General features: G+C 46.9%; 1 protein-coding gene across 9 annotated transcripts in view; it reads left to right on the forward strand.

The window, feature by feature from the left end:
• The window catches only part of PPIP5K1 (diphosphoinositol pentakisphosphate kinase 1), a 44,147-nt gene that overhangs the window by 17,722 nt on the left and 11,663 nt on the right, over positions 1 to 14,762 (forward strand). For 7 of the 9 annotated variants that reach the window (XM_088172794.1, XM_088172793.1, XM_014887817.2 and 4 more), the window contains 9 exons: positions 603 to 744; positions 1,392 to 1,615; positions 2,517 to 2,644; positions 3,130 to 3,244; positions 4,608 to 4,715; positions 5,801 to 5,917; positions 6,193 to 6,357; positions 7,461 to 7,551; positions 12,550 to 12,672. In XM_088172794.1, coding sequence (XP_088028920.1) covers positions 603 to 744; positions 1,392 to 1,615; positions 2,517 to 2,644; positions 3,130 to 3,244; positions 4,608 to 4,715; positions 5,801 to 5,917; positions 6,193 to 6,357; positions 7,461 to 7,551; positions 12,550 to 12,672 — 1,213 coding nt within the window. The remainder of the gene's footprint in view (positions 1 to 602; positions 745 to 1,391; positions 1,616 to 2,516; positions 2,645 to 3,129; positions 3,245 to 4,607; positions 4,716 to 5,800; positions 5,918 to 6,192; positions 6,358 to 7,460; positions 7,552 to 12,549; positions 12,673 to 14,762) is intronic. The other 2 variants (XM_014887824.2, XM_088172797.1) reach the window with 2 other exon arrangements.

The following is a 14,762-nucleotide window of genomic DNA, read 5'->3' on the forward strand; positions in this document are numbered from 1 at the left end:
TGTTCTTGTGAGTATGCTAAAAGAGCTCCTGCATGCTGCTCAGATCAATGCCAGCTGCTGTGGGCAGGGAGTGTGCTTCAGTGGATTCCAGATCCGTGCTCTGCACACAAGTCAGCAGACCTTTGGGTTACAAATCGTGGTGTGTCCTGTCAGGTTCTGATAGCTGCAGAGTAGAGAGCATGGGCTGCTTCCAGCACAGCAACCAGTGAAAGCACTATTGCTGCTTTTCCGGAAAGTCCCTAAAATACCGTTTTTCTCAGGCTCTGAAGTGTGATTACTGGACCAAAATCCTTCAAGGAACATATTTATCATCTCAAAGAACTACTTAAAATTAGGCCCTTCTGCTCAAGAACAGAAGGAAAATGAGACAAAAGTGGAGGGAGGTCCAAACTGATGGGAGCAGTTGTTTTCTCCCTCTGAGTTTGATCTTGAGGAGGATTTTAAGACTTGCCTGGCTGCTCCTAGAAATAAGCCAGCTTATCGTGCTCAGCTGGGAGCACAGCTTTTGTCCCAAGTCAGAAAGCAGTACGGCTGCAAAAGGCAGACATTTTGTGTTTCCAATTTGTGAAGACTAACTAATCTCTGCTGGAATTTTCTTTCAGCTAGCACCTACAGGCAGTGCTTCTCTACTCAACTCCATGACCTTTATCCAGAACCCAGTTGAGGTCTGTAACCAGGTGTTCACCCTGATTGAGAATCTCACCTCCCAGATACGAAAACGTCTGGAAGACCCAAAATCTGCAGGTGAGCAACAGAACTGGAAAGAGTCTGGAAGAGGTTAATTTATTGTTACATCTTCAGAGCTCCCAAACACCACTAGTGTTTATGTGTGTCTGTAGCAAAGAAACTGTAAAGTGTAATTCTGCATGTGCTATTGATGTGGAAGGCTCCACTTTTAATTACTGTTAAAGAGAGCTGCATTGTAAAGGCGATGATATGTGCATCTTGGTTTAGAGTAAATGTAAACAGCAGCAGTATAGCCTGGAGGGGTATGCCTGTGTTCTTTCAGGCCTTTTCTGGAGACTGTAAACAGCAAATTTTTCAGTCACGATTTTCTCATCTCAACTTTCCTAGTAGCAAGTGCAGAAGTTTTACAAAGGCATCTTAGGGACCTGCCATGAGATTTATGGCAGACCTAATCGACGAGACAAATGGTTTCACTTTTCTCAGGCATTTCAGAAGTAGCGTGTTGATGCAGGTTAACACTCCTGCAACAGATCCAGTGGCTTTTCCAGACTAGGATTCCTGTGGGTGATGGAAGAATTGGAGCCTTTTCATGCTGGGAGAAGTCAGTCACAGCTGTCACTTGCAATCTCTGCGCCAGTAACCAGGGCTTTGTGATTCTGTGGATCTGGGATGTGAATGTGGTTTGGTGTTCTCTGCTTTTTTAGACCTGCAGCTGTACCACAGTGAGACTTTGGAACTGATGCTGCAACGCTGGAGTAAGCTGGAGCGAGATTTCCGCATGAAGAATGGGCGCTATGACATCAGCAAGATCCCTGACATATATGACTGCATCAAGTATGATGTACAGCACAACTGTGCACTGAAGCTGGAAGGCACAACTGAACTCTTCAAGCTCTCCAAAGCCCTGGCAGATGTGATCATACCCCAGGTATTGCTTGTATGACAAGGCCTGTGGCACCAATTTCTGACCCTTTGCCTTTGTGTTTTGTCTCGATTCTCTTGCACATTAACTCCCAGGGCAGCATGTCACAGTAGGGTGTTTCTCAGATCTGTCTTAGTGTTTGTATAAGGCCAAAACCATTTATGACTTGAAATGTGGCAGGGCTGGGCTTCTGGTTGAAGATTCTGGCAGGGTCAGAGTAATGAGCAGCTGATGTAGCAGCTTTTCCATGTTCGCTGTAGTGCATCACAGCACAGCTCCAAGCTGCATGTGTGTGCTACAGCAACATTCCATCCTCCTCCACATGCATGGTTGTGGAAGTGAAGGGAGGTTTCTGTGTTAAAGTTCCAACAAGTTTGTTACTCTTGTCAAACAAGGACTTGTTCCGTTTGCAATGTTGCGTTGCTTCTGGCAAAGTTTAATTTATATGGGATGAGCTTCTACCAGCAAGGTCCAGCTGCCCCTGTAGAGCAGAAATGTCTAAACTTTTTCAGTGTTGCTGGTGAGATGCAGTCTGTCTGTTTCCAGTGTAGCACTGCAGTTTTTATCTTAGCCAATAGCAGTTGTTGCTTTAATGCTCATGCTAGCTCAGGGTGTAAGTTTGCATGTCATGAGATCTGAGATTCACTCGTGGTGCTTGCACCTCTCAGCTGTTGGAAGGATACTGACAGTCATGTCCAGACATAACTGGGGTTCTTCCAAGAGTCTCAGTCCTCTGTTACCCCCTGCAATACATGGGGGAAAAAAAGTGAGTGCTGAGGGACATTTCTCTTCCTGTCCTTGCTTAACCAGTGCTACTGCAGGCTGGGCTGTTGAAGTTAAGTGGCCTTTTGTGTGAGGATGTGGCAAAGAACCAGGGCTCAGGGTATCTGTCGTTTTGTTCCTGCAGGAATATGGGATTAATAAGGAGGAGAAACTGGAGATTGCTATTGGCTTTTGTCTCCCCCTCATTAAAAAGATCCAGCTGGACCTACAGAGAACTCATGAAGATGAGTCTGTCAACAAACTGCATCCATTGTAAGGCTTGTGCTGCATGCTGCTGGCAGTGGGGAGGGCAGCTATGGAGCAGTGGGCGGTTCCCATGCCAGAAGAGTGTACTGTTGTGGAAGGAGGTACTGAGATACTCTGAAGGACCCTCCAAGGAGGAAGGCATGTTGGTGCTCCCAGAACTAGAAGGCAGATGGAGAAGGCACATTGAGACTGCTGACTAGAAGCACAGGGCCACAAAGGCTTGTACCCATTGTAGCTGGATGGTGATGCCTTGTCCCTTTCCCTGCACAGGGCCAGTGTAGAGTGAGGAGCCACCTACTATGTGTCTCCATTAGGATCCACAAAATTTGTTGCTCCTGTGCCTAGTGTTCTCATTGTTTGTTCTGTCCTTCTGCCTCTGACATTTCCCAGTGTGGGATTGTGTCATTCCATTAAATGTACAGAAACGCTTACAATGTGTGATAGATGGCAGTTCACTGGCAGACAGTAACTGTGGGCTGATTTTGGTTTAGGTACTCAAGAGGAGTTCTGTCACCAGGTCGCCACGTTCGAACACGGTTGTACTTCACCAGTGAGAGCCACGTGCACTCCCTGCTCAGTATCTTCCGCTATGGGGGGTTACTGGATGTAAGTGTCCCAGCAGTGCTCACAGAGTAAGCCTCCCTACTTTTTTCCAGTAGCCTTTTCCTAGGTGGACAGTGTATGTTTGTAGGTTGCCCCTTAAGCCAGCTCTCCCACAAATGCTGTGCATCGGTGGCATCTGGCCAGCTCCATCTCTGCTGTGCTTGCAATGCTGCAGCTTCCTGCCTCTCTGGCATGTAGGAGGATTGTTCTCCCTCAGTGCCTCCCTTGCTTGCACAGGGACGTGTTTTCCCCAGGATCTGTCCTGCTAGTTTCAGGTGAGCAGACCACTTACCTGTCTAGGAGAATAGCAGTATGAGGCAGTGGGGATGAGTGAATTTCTTCTTTCCTACTTCCTTCAACTCTTTATTTTGAGAGGTTGGTTCTGCCTCTATAAGTCAATAAAATCTGTTTTCTTACAGAGGAAGTGACTTAAGGTTGCAAATTCACAGGATGTGCTCTCTACCAGAGAGGCAGATGACACACTTTTAGGGATTAATTCATCCAACTCACCCTTTGCTTGCTCTCTCTTCACCTGCTTCCTGAGTGAATTGGCATGCAGACTCTGAGAAAAACTCTGCTTTATTCTTCTCAAGAAGCTCTCTGATTTACCTTCCCATTTTTAAGCGTGGTCTGAAATGCCTTGAGAGTTTGGGCTTGCTTAGTATGCATGATTTCTGGCGTCTGTGGCAGCTTAGCATATCTACAGGCAGTGATCAGAAAAGTATCTTTAAATCACTCAATATAAAATAGTGAGATGCTCCCTCGTTCCCTTACTCAAGTGCCCGAGGATGCCATGTTGCCAGCACGGGGATATTGGGCTGCATCTGGTTCTTTGTAGTGGAGGATTCAGTTCATGTCCATCAACGTGGTGATTCACTCCACAGCATCATGGGTGCCACTTCAGGTGTGCCCAGTTCCTGGCAGTGTTGGGAGGTAGTGAAGGGTGCAGAGCCCAAGGGTTCAGTGTGTCTCAGACTTTTCATTCAGCATCAGGTAAAAGCATTTTACTTGGTCCCTTATTTAGCACAGGTTCGTCCCTTGTGCTCCTTTGTGTAGTTTGAGCATGGCTGTGTTTGGGAAGCTGCTGTGGGCTCTGCTTGTCTCCAGTCAGCGTGGCACAGCAGCTTGCAGCTCAGATCTGCTCATGGCTGGCTTGGGCAGCTGTAGCACCTCTCTGTGCAGCTGCTCCTCACTGCAAGCACCCCACCACATTGCAAGGTCATTCCTCCATGCAAGTGAAACAAGGTGCTTTTGTCCTGACAATGTTACCTTGTGGAGAGAGGAACTCTCTCAGTCCCATTTCACTGAATGCTGCAAGGTGTCTGCTGTTGCTTATCCCATGCGACTGTTTATGTGTATGTATCAGGAAAACAAAGACCAGCAGTGGAAGAGAGCCATGGACTATTTGAGTGCTATCTCAGAGCTGAACTACATGACCCAGATTGTTATCATGCTCTACGAGGACAACAACAAGGTGAGGGATAGAGCAGTAGGATACAATGCTTCCTGCTCCGTTGCAAGGTACAGTCCTCAGAGAGGAGTGCAGTTGGAAGTCTGTAACTTGAGCTCTTGCTGCTTATGAACAAAGACAGATGGATCATTAACACAACTGCTAGGTTTTAGTTTATGTGGGAGGCAGTGACCCAGTTAATGCTTGTTACATGTGACCAGAATGTCACCCTGAGCAGTAATACCAAACTTATGTAATTAATACTGGCTATTGTAAAGCATTTCTTAGTGCAAAATTGTTTGCTGCTTTTAAGTATTAATTGCAAGTGAACAGTAGGAAAAAATAAACTGAATGGTATTTGATTTGTATTTTTGAAATATATCTAGAAAATATCCAGAAATTCCATAAAGTATTTTCTATTCTCAAGCCAAACTGCATGTCCCGATGATCAGACTTTGTGACTCGGGTCTGTGCTGCAGGAGGTTGTAGTGGTGAGGGGAGCAGCCCCTTACCCCACACCTTATGGAGTTAGAACTGGTGTGAGCTTCTGTTAGAAGTGATGCTTGTCAAAGAACATGTTACTAGAACTCTCATGAGTGGTGTGGATGTGTCAGTCAGTCAAGATGGGTTTAGATGGGTTTATATCATTGCTACCAGATACTGTAAAAGCTCTGGCTTCCTTAAAAATGTTAATGAAAAATTATTATTAGAGAAAGTTACTTAAATCTTGGAACAGCCTGACTGAAGGTCCAGGAGGGACCCAGTCTCCCCCTGTCCTGGCATGTGCTAGGTTTCCAGCAGGAGTGGGTCAGAAGGGACTGGGGTTTAGGGATATGTGTTTGTGTATAAATAGAGCCTGATTCTGTTGTACTCCTCTGTAGCTGTTGTCCCAAAATAGCCGCAGTCAGAATGCCTCAGCTGTGTGCTGTCCTTTTGGATGGGACAAAACTGGAGCCATTCTGTTCATGCTTGTTGCTCCTGCTTTCCCTCCAAAGGATGGGCCTGGGATGTGTGCTGGCCAGCACAGCGGGGTGGGACCTTGGCCTGGACTGATGTTAGGATTAACTGGGTGTGGTTCTTTACCTATTCCCTGTGACGTGAGTTCACAGGACCCCTCTTCGGAGGAGCGTTTCCATGTGGAGCTGCATTTCAGCCCTGGTGTCAAAGGCTGTGAGGAGGACAGGAACATCCCCACGGGCTTTGGCTTCCGGCCAGCCTCAGCAGAGGTGAGTGGACACCTGGGCAGGGCTGCCAGCCCCAGGGACACCTGGGCACTGTCCTGCTCTGTCTGGCCCTGCTGCAGAAGCTGCCTTGCTGGCAATGCCCATGGGCAGCTGGCAGGTCGTGTCTTTGTCCCATTTGGGTTTGTCAGGGTGGCTGCTGGGACTGGGGGTGCCTCCTGAACTTGGCAGAGCAGGAGGTCCAAGCCTGGAGCTGGTGTGGGGCAGCGTGGGCAAAGGCCGCATGGCTGTAAGCTGAGTGGAGGGTTTCCTTACGGCAGAACGAGGACAAGAAGGCAGACCAGGGCAGCCTAGAGGACCTGTCGAGTGAGAAGGGCAGCGATGAGCCAGACAGAGCTCGGCAGAAGTCCCCACAGCCCTCGGAGCCCGTCAGCATCCAGCGAAGGTCACCCCTGGTCAGGAGCCGCAAGACAGGATCCATGGAGGTAACCGTGGTGCCCTTCCTTGCTCTTGAAAAGGCCTTTTGCTTGGTTTTGGTTTCCTGGCATTTCATTTAATATGCCAGAGTCTGAGTTGATTCTGGGAAAGAATCTGCAGAAGGTAAAGAGGGATGTTGTGGAAAGCAGACCTCTGAAACTCTTCCTCATTGAGGAAGAACAGGAACACAGGCCAGAGGAACTGATGAGGAAGAACAAGTAAGGAAATGCTTGAAAAAACCACAAGCATTGTCTGGATTACATGCTCTATAGAGACACGGGTGTAGCCATTATGAGATTACATGCAACCTCACCACCTAGCTGTGGTGACATCTTTGCCTTCTGATAGGCTCCAGCCTTTGCCTTTGACAAAGGCAGCTCCACATTTCTCATTCCTCCATCCCTTCTAAGATTTCATGCTGGTAAGGGGTCCCTGCTCACTGGTGGATTCATCCAGGGTGTTTAAACTGTCAGGGCTTAGAACTGTCTCATTCACTGATAGGAAGTAACAAAATAGATTTTACTGTTCTATCCTCTCTCCTTCCCAGGCTGTTCTGTGTCACAAGGCCACTGTTATGGTCAGCAGGTGACTGTTACTTTCAGAGTACTCTGGAATTTTCCTTCCTTTCAGAGGGATTGCACAGGCATTTTTGCCATTGGTTTTCTGAACCAGAAAACAGCAGAGTTAAGGTTTGAGGTGTTTGTTAGCTGTCTTCCATTGCTGTGTGTTACAGTGTCACCTCTGCGTGCAGCACACAGAGGCTCTTTGTGATAGGCACGTACTAAGTTAAAGGAGATATGATTTCTTGCTGCTAAAGAAGGAAGTCTGTGTCCCAGGGATCTCAGCAAGAGTCTTGGGAGAATAGGTGCTCGCTACACGAATCCCATCATACTTTTCAAGTTTTCACTATTCACTCTCCAACATAATCTTGAAATTAAAATTGAGCATTCATTGTCACAATCCTAGCATATGACTACCTTTGTGCTTCTTGAAGACGGTGATTTTAAGGAAGAGATATACTTTTCTTTACCTTCAAATGATGTATAAAGGCTTTTGATAGCAGTGGGTAACTTGGAGCATGATGCTGATTAATTACACTGTGTCTTTGCAGGTGCTGTCTGAATCTTCTTCTAAATCAGGAGGTTATCGCCTCTTCAGCACTTATTCCAGGCAGTCTTCTGAGATGAAGCAAAGTGGATTAGGTACTGTACCTGACCTGTATCCAGCCTACTCACTTGTACCTCTCTATTTCCATGGGCATTAGTCTGTCTCCACACACACATCTGGCTTGAGTTCCTTTTATGTCTCTGTGTTTTCTCTGAGTGTTACTGTTGAGACCACTGTAGAGTCTGTCTTGTCGGTACCTTTTGTGTACAAACTTCTCCTTCAGCTGCTAGCAGCAGAAGATGCTGCGCTTTTCATCCTTTCCAGTATGGGAGCAGCAGGGCCATCTGCCTACCTGCAGGCTTGCCTCTGCTTCTCTGTTGCTCTCATTTGTTACACCATTTCTCAGCTTAGTAGGAAGAGATGATTTTAGGTGAGAACTAGTGTACTTTCCGTTCTGCAAAACATCAGTTTGTATGCAAAGCTGTTCTTTGTGTGAGACTGTTCTGGTTCTACCTTTTCTTCAGGAAGATCTGTTGTATGGAACGGATGTGTCACATACTGAATATTTGGTAGCTCTCTGATCGAGCTGAAGTCCCTGGTCAGCCATTCTTCTTGTGGTAGCCAGCAGAAGAGAATATTTCAGAGCACTTGACATTCTCTGTCCTTGATTGTTCCATTCCATGTCATCCTAACCTAAACTATGTCTGAATAGTTGAAATTCTTCTTGAAATATTTTTGCAAAAGCAAGATCTGTTTTAAAACTGGGAAAGCTGTCTTTGCTGTCATGAGATTCAGAGATGGCTGTGAAACCCGTGTCCTGAAGAGAGGAGGTGATAATGCCCAAGTCATGCCTACTTTCTTTTTCTTTAAAACTATCTCAGCATTGTGGCATGGCTGCAGACTTGCAGCAGTTCTGACTCATCATTCTGTTACCTGGACAACCTGCAGCCAAGAGACTTCTGCAAGGCCTGCTCATTTCTTTGCCACGTTTGAATGAGCAGCTTCTTTGGAATCTAATACTTAGGAAAAGGAATTTTCTTCTAAATGGTTAGAAAGTATCCCTGGAGTCTGCCAGCTATGCTTCCAGCCAGCTGGAAAAATCTAAATAGGAATGCTGATGTGTATTTTTTTCACAAAGGGACAGTAGCCTTGGCCATGGTAATTTTTGAATGTGTTATTTCACTTATTTCTGCCTTTCCTAGTGCCACTGCGAGATTCAGTGAGCTGTGACAAACTGCCCTGCTTAGGCTTGAAGAAACCTGTGGTTATTCTGTGAGTCCATATGGATGAATATGGGAATTTCTGAAATGGCACATAGTCAAGGAGGTGCATCTGCCTGGAGAATTACCGAGTACATCAAATGGTACTGCAAACTGGTTTTACAGTTTGGATGTGCTACCAGAAGGCCTGTGCTCTGGAAAGCAGATATTACAGCCCTTGGACTACAGCCTGTTCCAGGTTTTTGAAGAATGTGTTTTGGCAATAGAGAAGACTGTTGCTTTTCTACACGTTTGTACAGTACTACTTTTCCTTCACAACAAAATCTGAGATGTGATCCTGGCAGGTTTAATTTCAGAATTTTGCTTCATGCACCTTGCTGGGAAGCTTGTGCTGCTTACTCTCCCACCTGTGACGCTCTGCTGGGACAAAACCTTGAGAAGGAACTGATAGATCTGATCTGTGACATAGACCTCCAGCCCAGCCATTGTTCTCTGTAGAGTCTTGCAGGTACAGAAGGATTGAGCAGGAGAGACCAGTTGTACCAAACCAGCTTGCACAACACTTGGTGATTAGGATATCTGTGTTTCTGTGAGGTTTTTTTTTTCACCTGAGGCCTGCTACAAAGAACCATGCCTCTTTACCTGTACAAGTCAAGCTCTTCAAGGAATCTTCCTGATTCCTTTCCTGCTTATTTTTTTGGAATTCAATTTCTTGCCCCTTTAGGATTTGAAATGTGTTCTCTCTCTAAGAGATAATACAGAACTCTGGAAGCTTGAACTTTGGCTTTCATGCTTGTCTCAGCAGCTGTCTTAGGAGAGGGTTCGTTCAGGCACTACCTGCTGTTTCTGAGTTTTCTGAAGCTGAGTGTACCTCCAGTTGCCTGACCTTGTCAGTCGGTGTCTGGCTGTCATTACCTCTGGAAAATGGAATATCTGTTCTGGTGTAACCTCCCATGTGTAGGCATGCAGGAACAGAGAGCATGAGAGAGCTCCTGCAATAGCTCTATCCTGCTGCCATATCTTCCAGATTGGTGCCTCTACTGTAATTTAAAAAATGAAATTCCTGTTTTGAAAATAGGTGGCTGCAGCTTGCTTTCTCTGTGCTTTGGAGTGTGGCATGTTTTTCTGGGCAGCATCAGGTGCTGTGCATTGCTGTGGATTGGTTGCCATAGGGTATGTGCTTCCAGCTTGAGAAGCCTAGGGATGTTTCAGTACCTTTCTTTGCTTACAAGAGCCCTTCAAAATGGAGTAAAATCACTCCTGTCTGTTTGAGCAGTAGAGGTGGTACACTGCCAGTGGCACAAAGCCTTGTGCTGAGATTCCCACAGGGAAACCAAGAATGGCTATTTTTAAACATCTGACACGTTGGATGAGCACATGACAATTAAATGCACAGTGAATATCCCTCACATACGGTAATTTCTAGCAAATGTTGCTACGTTTAAATCCAAATGGCCATTGTGTTCTTTAGGATGTGTGTGTGTGTTTGTGTGTGGTTACTTTGGGTACAGTGGTCTTCTGGAGCTCACTGTATACAATTGCTGTGGTCCATAAAGTCATCTTTGTAAATTCTCTTCTGGCTTAAGGGCACTGGCAAAGTGCCTGTCTGCAGCAGGAGAGCAGAAACACTGGGGTATCCTTAGCTTAATGATTAACAGCACAAGGTTGCTCAAGATCTACAATCCTAAAAATCTGATGTTCCGTTTTTATCTACAAGTAAATGAATTTGTTGGGTGGTTTTTGTTGTTTGTTTTTAAACCATGGAAGAGCAATTAGGAGCATCATCCGGTCTGATGCATGACATGAAATGAAATTTCATTTGCATTCCAACAGATTCCAGTTCATGCTAAGTCAGCACTTTGCATCAATTTAGAGCATTAGGAGGAAATTTTCTAAGGTTTATGTACCAGTGACCCTGCAGGCAAGAATTCTTTTGTGTTGCAGGACATGCATGTGCTAGTCTGTGCTGTGGAAAGCTGGCAGCAGTGTCACAGTGAGGGAGCAGCTGCAGTTCAGTGCTACAAGGACCCTTTTGGTCACCCAGCAGCAGGTGTCCTCAGCTCAGCCTGAGCTTATACAAGAGCATTTCAATGCTCAGGGTCTCTGTGTTTTCTCCAAAGAAGCTCTGGCTTAAGGATCTTTGCAGGAACAGAGCTGGGGTCCTGAGGAGCAGCGAGTGGATGTGAAGCAGCAATGTGTCCTCACAGCAGGGAAGGCTGGCAGCATGCGAGGCTGCATCAGCTGCAGTACAACTGTCCAGCTGAGGGGTTTGGCTCTTTCCATCTGTTCACCTCTCGTGAGTGCCTGAAGCTCTGCTGTCGTGCCCTGGGCTCCCTGGGGCATGGAGGGTGTGTGTCAGGATTGTGAACCCTCTGTGGGGCACTGGGAGTGGGTGGGAAGCCTGGAGCACATTGTGCTGGAGGAGGAACTGGGAGCCATGCTTGCTCAGATTAGAACTTGTGGGAACTGGAGACCTTAATGCTCTTTCAGCACCTAAATAGGAGGTTGCAGAGAGGACAAACTATCCCCAAAGCCTCACGCTGGCTGGTGGAGAACCAACGAACACAAGTTGCAGCACAAGAAAATCCAATTAGCTAGGAGGAAAAGATTTTTTCACCCACAGTGAATGTGCCAGATGTTAGAGCAGGGGCCCAGAGAGGTTGTGAAATTTCCTTTCTTGGAGGTATTGACCACTTGATTGGACAAACCCTAGCAAACTGATCTGAGTTGGTCCTGCTGGGGTGTTGAGAAAGAAGCTTCAGGCTTCTTCCAACTTAAATCATGCTATGGTGCAGTATTTTAGAATCAAGAGCTGCTTCCAATGTAGGCAGGATTTCTTTCACAGCAGTAACAGTTGTACTGTTCCAGATAAATACTATTAGACAATGTTGCAGATTTTTTGCCTTGGCAGACAAGGTGGAACCAGACCCATCTGCGTGTTTCTGGAAGCCTTTTGTATGTAGGTGTGATGTTGGTTTGAGCAGTCCATATTCTCAGTACAGAATGCAGCAGCAAGACGGTTTAGCAGAGAATTTACAGCCAATCAGTGGCTGTGTCTGGCGCATAATAAGGTTTTATCTCGACTCACAATTGCTTTTCCTCAGTTGAAAGAGTCCTCTCTCAAGTGCTTGGTGTTTTCTAAATATCACACATTGTCAAGTCAGTCTTCAGAGCACTGTGCCTTGGAGAAGCAAAGCCAAAGCCCCAGGAATGAGGTTGCCCTCCACCTTGCATGCCACGTTCCATGCTGTGTGCACACCTGGTGCTTTGCAAGGCTTGTTCAGGGACCAATTGCTCCTGTGCTGGAGCAGTGAGACACGGCCCAGTAATGTCTGTCTGTGAAGTACAAACTTGTGAGCACAAGCCCTCTGGTCACAGCACTTTCTCTGCCTGTTTGACTGGAGAGAAATCCACACTGGCTGATGCACAGGTCAGACAGTTCTTTCCTCTCTTCAATGTCCTACATAAAAAGGAGCTTTCCGAAGAGAAAGGGTAGAAGAGCAGAGCAATGAATGTCCATGACATGAACATCAGTGGTTTGGCATCCTCACTGTTCTGACATCAGTATGTGGCTTTGCTGACTGAAAGGGGTGGAGGTGTTTCTCCTAGGTCAGGGCAAGAAAGCCAAATGGAAGTAAACCTCTGGATGGAGTTAGGAACTTTCCTGGTGCTGAGGTTTGTGCTACCTGCTCTACATTTGGCACTGTGGAATTTAGAATGGCGAGCACAGCCTCCCTGTGCTTCCAGGCATCACGGTTTTTCCTGAAATTGCTTGTGAAGTGGCCAGTTCATTCTTCATCCTTTGACTAACCCTGCTTTTCTGTGGTTGCATGCAGTGGATATGTGTTACTAACACCTTCCCTGCCTTTCCAGGGTCACAGTGCACCGGGCTGTTTAGCACCACTGTGCTGGGAGGCTCCTCCAGTGCCCCCAACCTCCAGGACTACGCCCGCAGCCATGGCAAAAAGTTTGCCAGCAGCCTGACATACAAAGACGGTATGTGTGTTCCCTGGCAGCAGCGTGGTACTTTGTGGCCATTGGTGTCTCCAAGATGTGCTTGTGGCACAGGCTTGGACTGCTGAAAATGGTGACAGTTGAATGTGTGTATTCACCACATCTACAGGGATAAATATTACCATATCCCACGAAATCATGATACTTGCTAGGACAGATGGGCTTGGCATTGTGAGAGGAGTTTCAGGGTGATGTGTGGTATTGCTGTGGTCTGATTTTGGTGTGATGTTTTAATAGTATTTGCTGTTGTGAAGGAGGATTTATTGGTCCAGGTATTAAATAGGTTTGTCCTGGTAGGGAAAGTCTGGCTTCTGTGTAGCTGTGCAAAAACTGCCAGGAAGGTCAGCAGGAAAGTCTGGTGAAGGCACTGGGGCCAAGGTAACAAAAGTTTCCCTATGCCCATGCGTGCAGGTGCTGCAGCTGTACCCTGACCTGCCAGCAGCGCTTGGTGCCATGTGCAGGGAGCAGCAGAGGGTTGTTTCTTGCAAGGAAGTTGGGGCACAAGGGCAGATTGAGCTGTCCTGAAACAGCTGGAGGGTGTAATGCACAAGTGCAAGTGTCCACTGTGGTCCCAATGGGAAAGACACTCACTCAGACTCTTCAGTACTGCATCACATCCTGTTTGTTGGGACACTGATTTGAGGGGCTCCATGGGCAGGGTCTGCACAGCATACTCTGACAAGGTTGGAAATCCAGCTGAGGTTTCCCAGCAGTTGAATGCATGGATTTAAGCTTGTCTGACTTGGATATCTTATCTTTTTAATCAGTACAGAATCTGAGTGCCTTTTTATTGGGATCATAAGGAACATTAACATTGCTGGATTTCAAGGTGGGAAGAGGATTAAGGTAGTAGTTTGGGGAAGACAGGAGGTTGATTCATCTGGATTTTTGTCCAGTTTTGAGGCAGGGAAATGGCCTTGCAAATCAGAATGGAAAGATGTTGTCCAATTCTCAGCCCTGTTGGAACTCTGTAGGTGCCCTGATGTACACTATCTGCCTGTGCTGCTTTTCTTGTGTAAGAGAAAACCGAGCTGGTTCTCACCCCCTCAGGGCACTCCCTGGCACACAGTGAGCTGTGAATGACAGTGGCAGGGACGGTGAGGTGGGAGTGTTCTCAACCCCACTGTACCAGTCTGAGCTGCCCCAGGCAGCAAGTACTGGCTACTCACAGGTTGCAGAATAAGCTGATGGTGTTTGGCACAAGACCAGGGTGTGAGTCACGGTGGAACCTCTGAAAAGGCCAGCAAAGGCCCTGTCTGCTGTTCTTTCCTGACTGCAAGGAATGGGAGCCCAAGGCAGCACTGATTCTCAGGGAAAAGCATCAGAGGCTGCTCTGTGCCCAGCTGGGCATGCAACAGACCTGCTCAGTCCTGGTGCTGGCTGCCTGGCTCTGGGGGCTGTGATGTGCCTGCAGCAGACTACTGGCATTCAAGGCCATGGACTCCTGCTGCTTAAGCCAAGATTCACTGACAAGCTCTCTGTGATGCACTTGTGATGTAAGATGCACTTGTACCCTCAGGTACCTAAAATGCACATGCTAGTTGACTAGTATGTGTCTAACAGAGCTCAGAATTATAAATCTTGATGTCATACCTCTGTTTCCATGTTCCTTGGCGTGCCCTGGGACCCTGTGCCTTGCTGCAATGAGGGCATTTGGAGAGGAGGTGTAGGGGGCATGGGAAAACAAGGAGGAAGCAGGGCATTTAGCTTCTGGGGAAGGTAGTTTGGAACGTGAAATGAGCCCTTGATCTGCATGTTTCTGCTTAAATTAGCACTATTGAAATATTGAGCTATGGAATTGAATCCAAACCACGCTGGTTGCAGTCAGTGGCACGGCAGCTACAGCAGACTCTTGGAGAACATTTGTTTCAAGACCTTTACCACACTCTCTAGACTAATAACATTGAAAAGCAACACATTTTTGCATGAATTCTGATAGTTGTTCATGGCTGTGATGCTCCAAGGTGCAGTGTGTGGCATATAGCACTTCACCAATGTTAACTTGCCGTGTTCCAGGGAAGTTTCAAGGGCCCCTATTTCTGAAGTCTTTTTTGCTTGGAGCTGGAGGAGGG

The sequence above is a fragment of the Sturnus vulgaris genome, chromosome 13 (assembly GCF_052056855.1).
Source record: "Sturnus vulgaris isolate bStuVul1 chromosome 13, bStuVul1.hap1, whole genome shotgun sequence".
NCBI classification, from domain to species: domain Eukaryota; kingdom Metazoa; phylum Chordata; class Aves; order Passeriformes; family Sturnidae; genus Sturnus; species Sturnus vulgaris.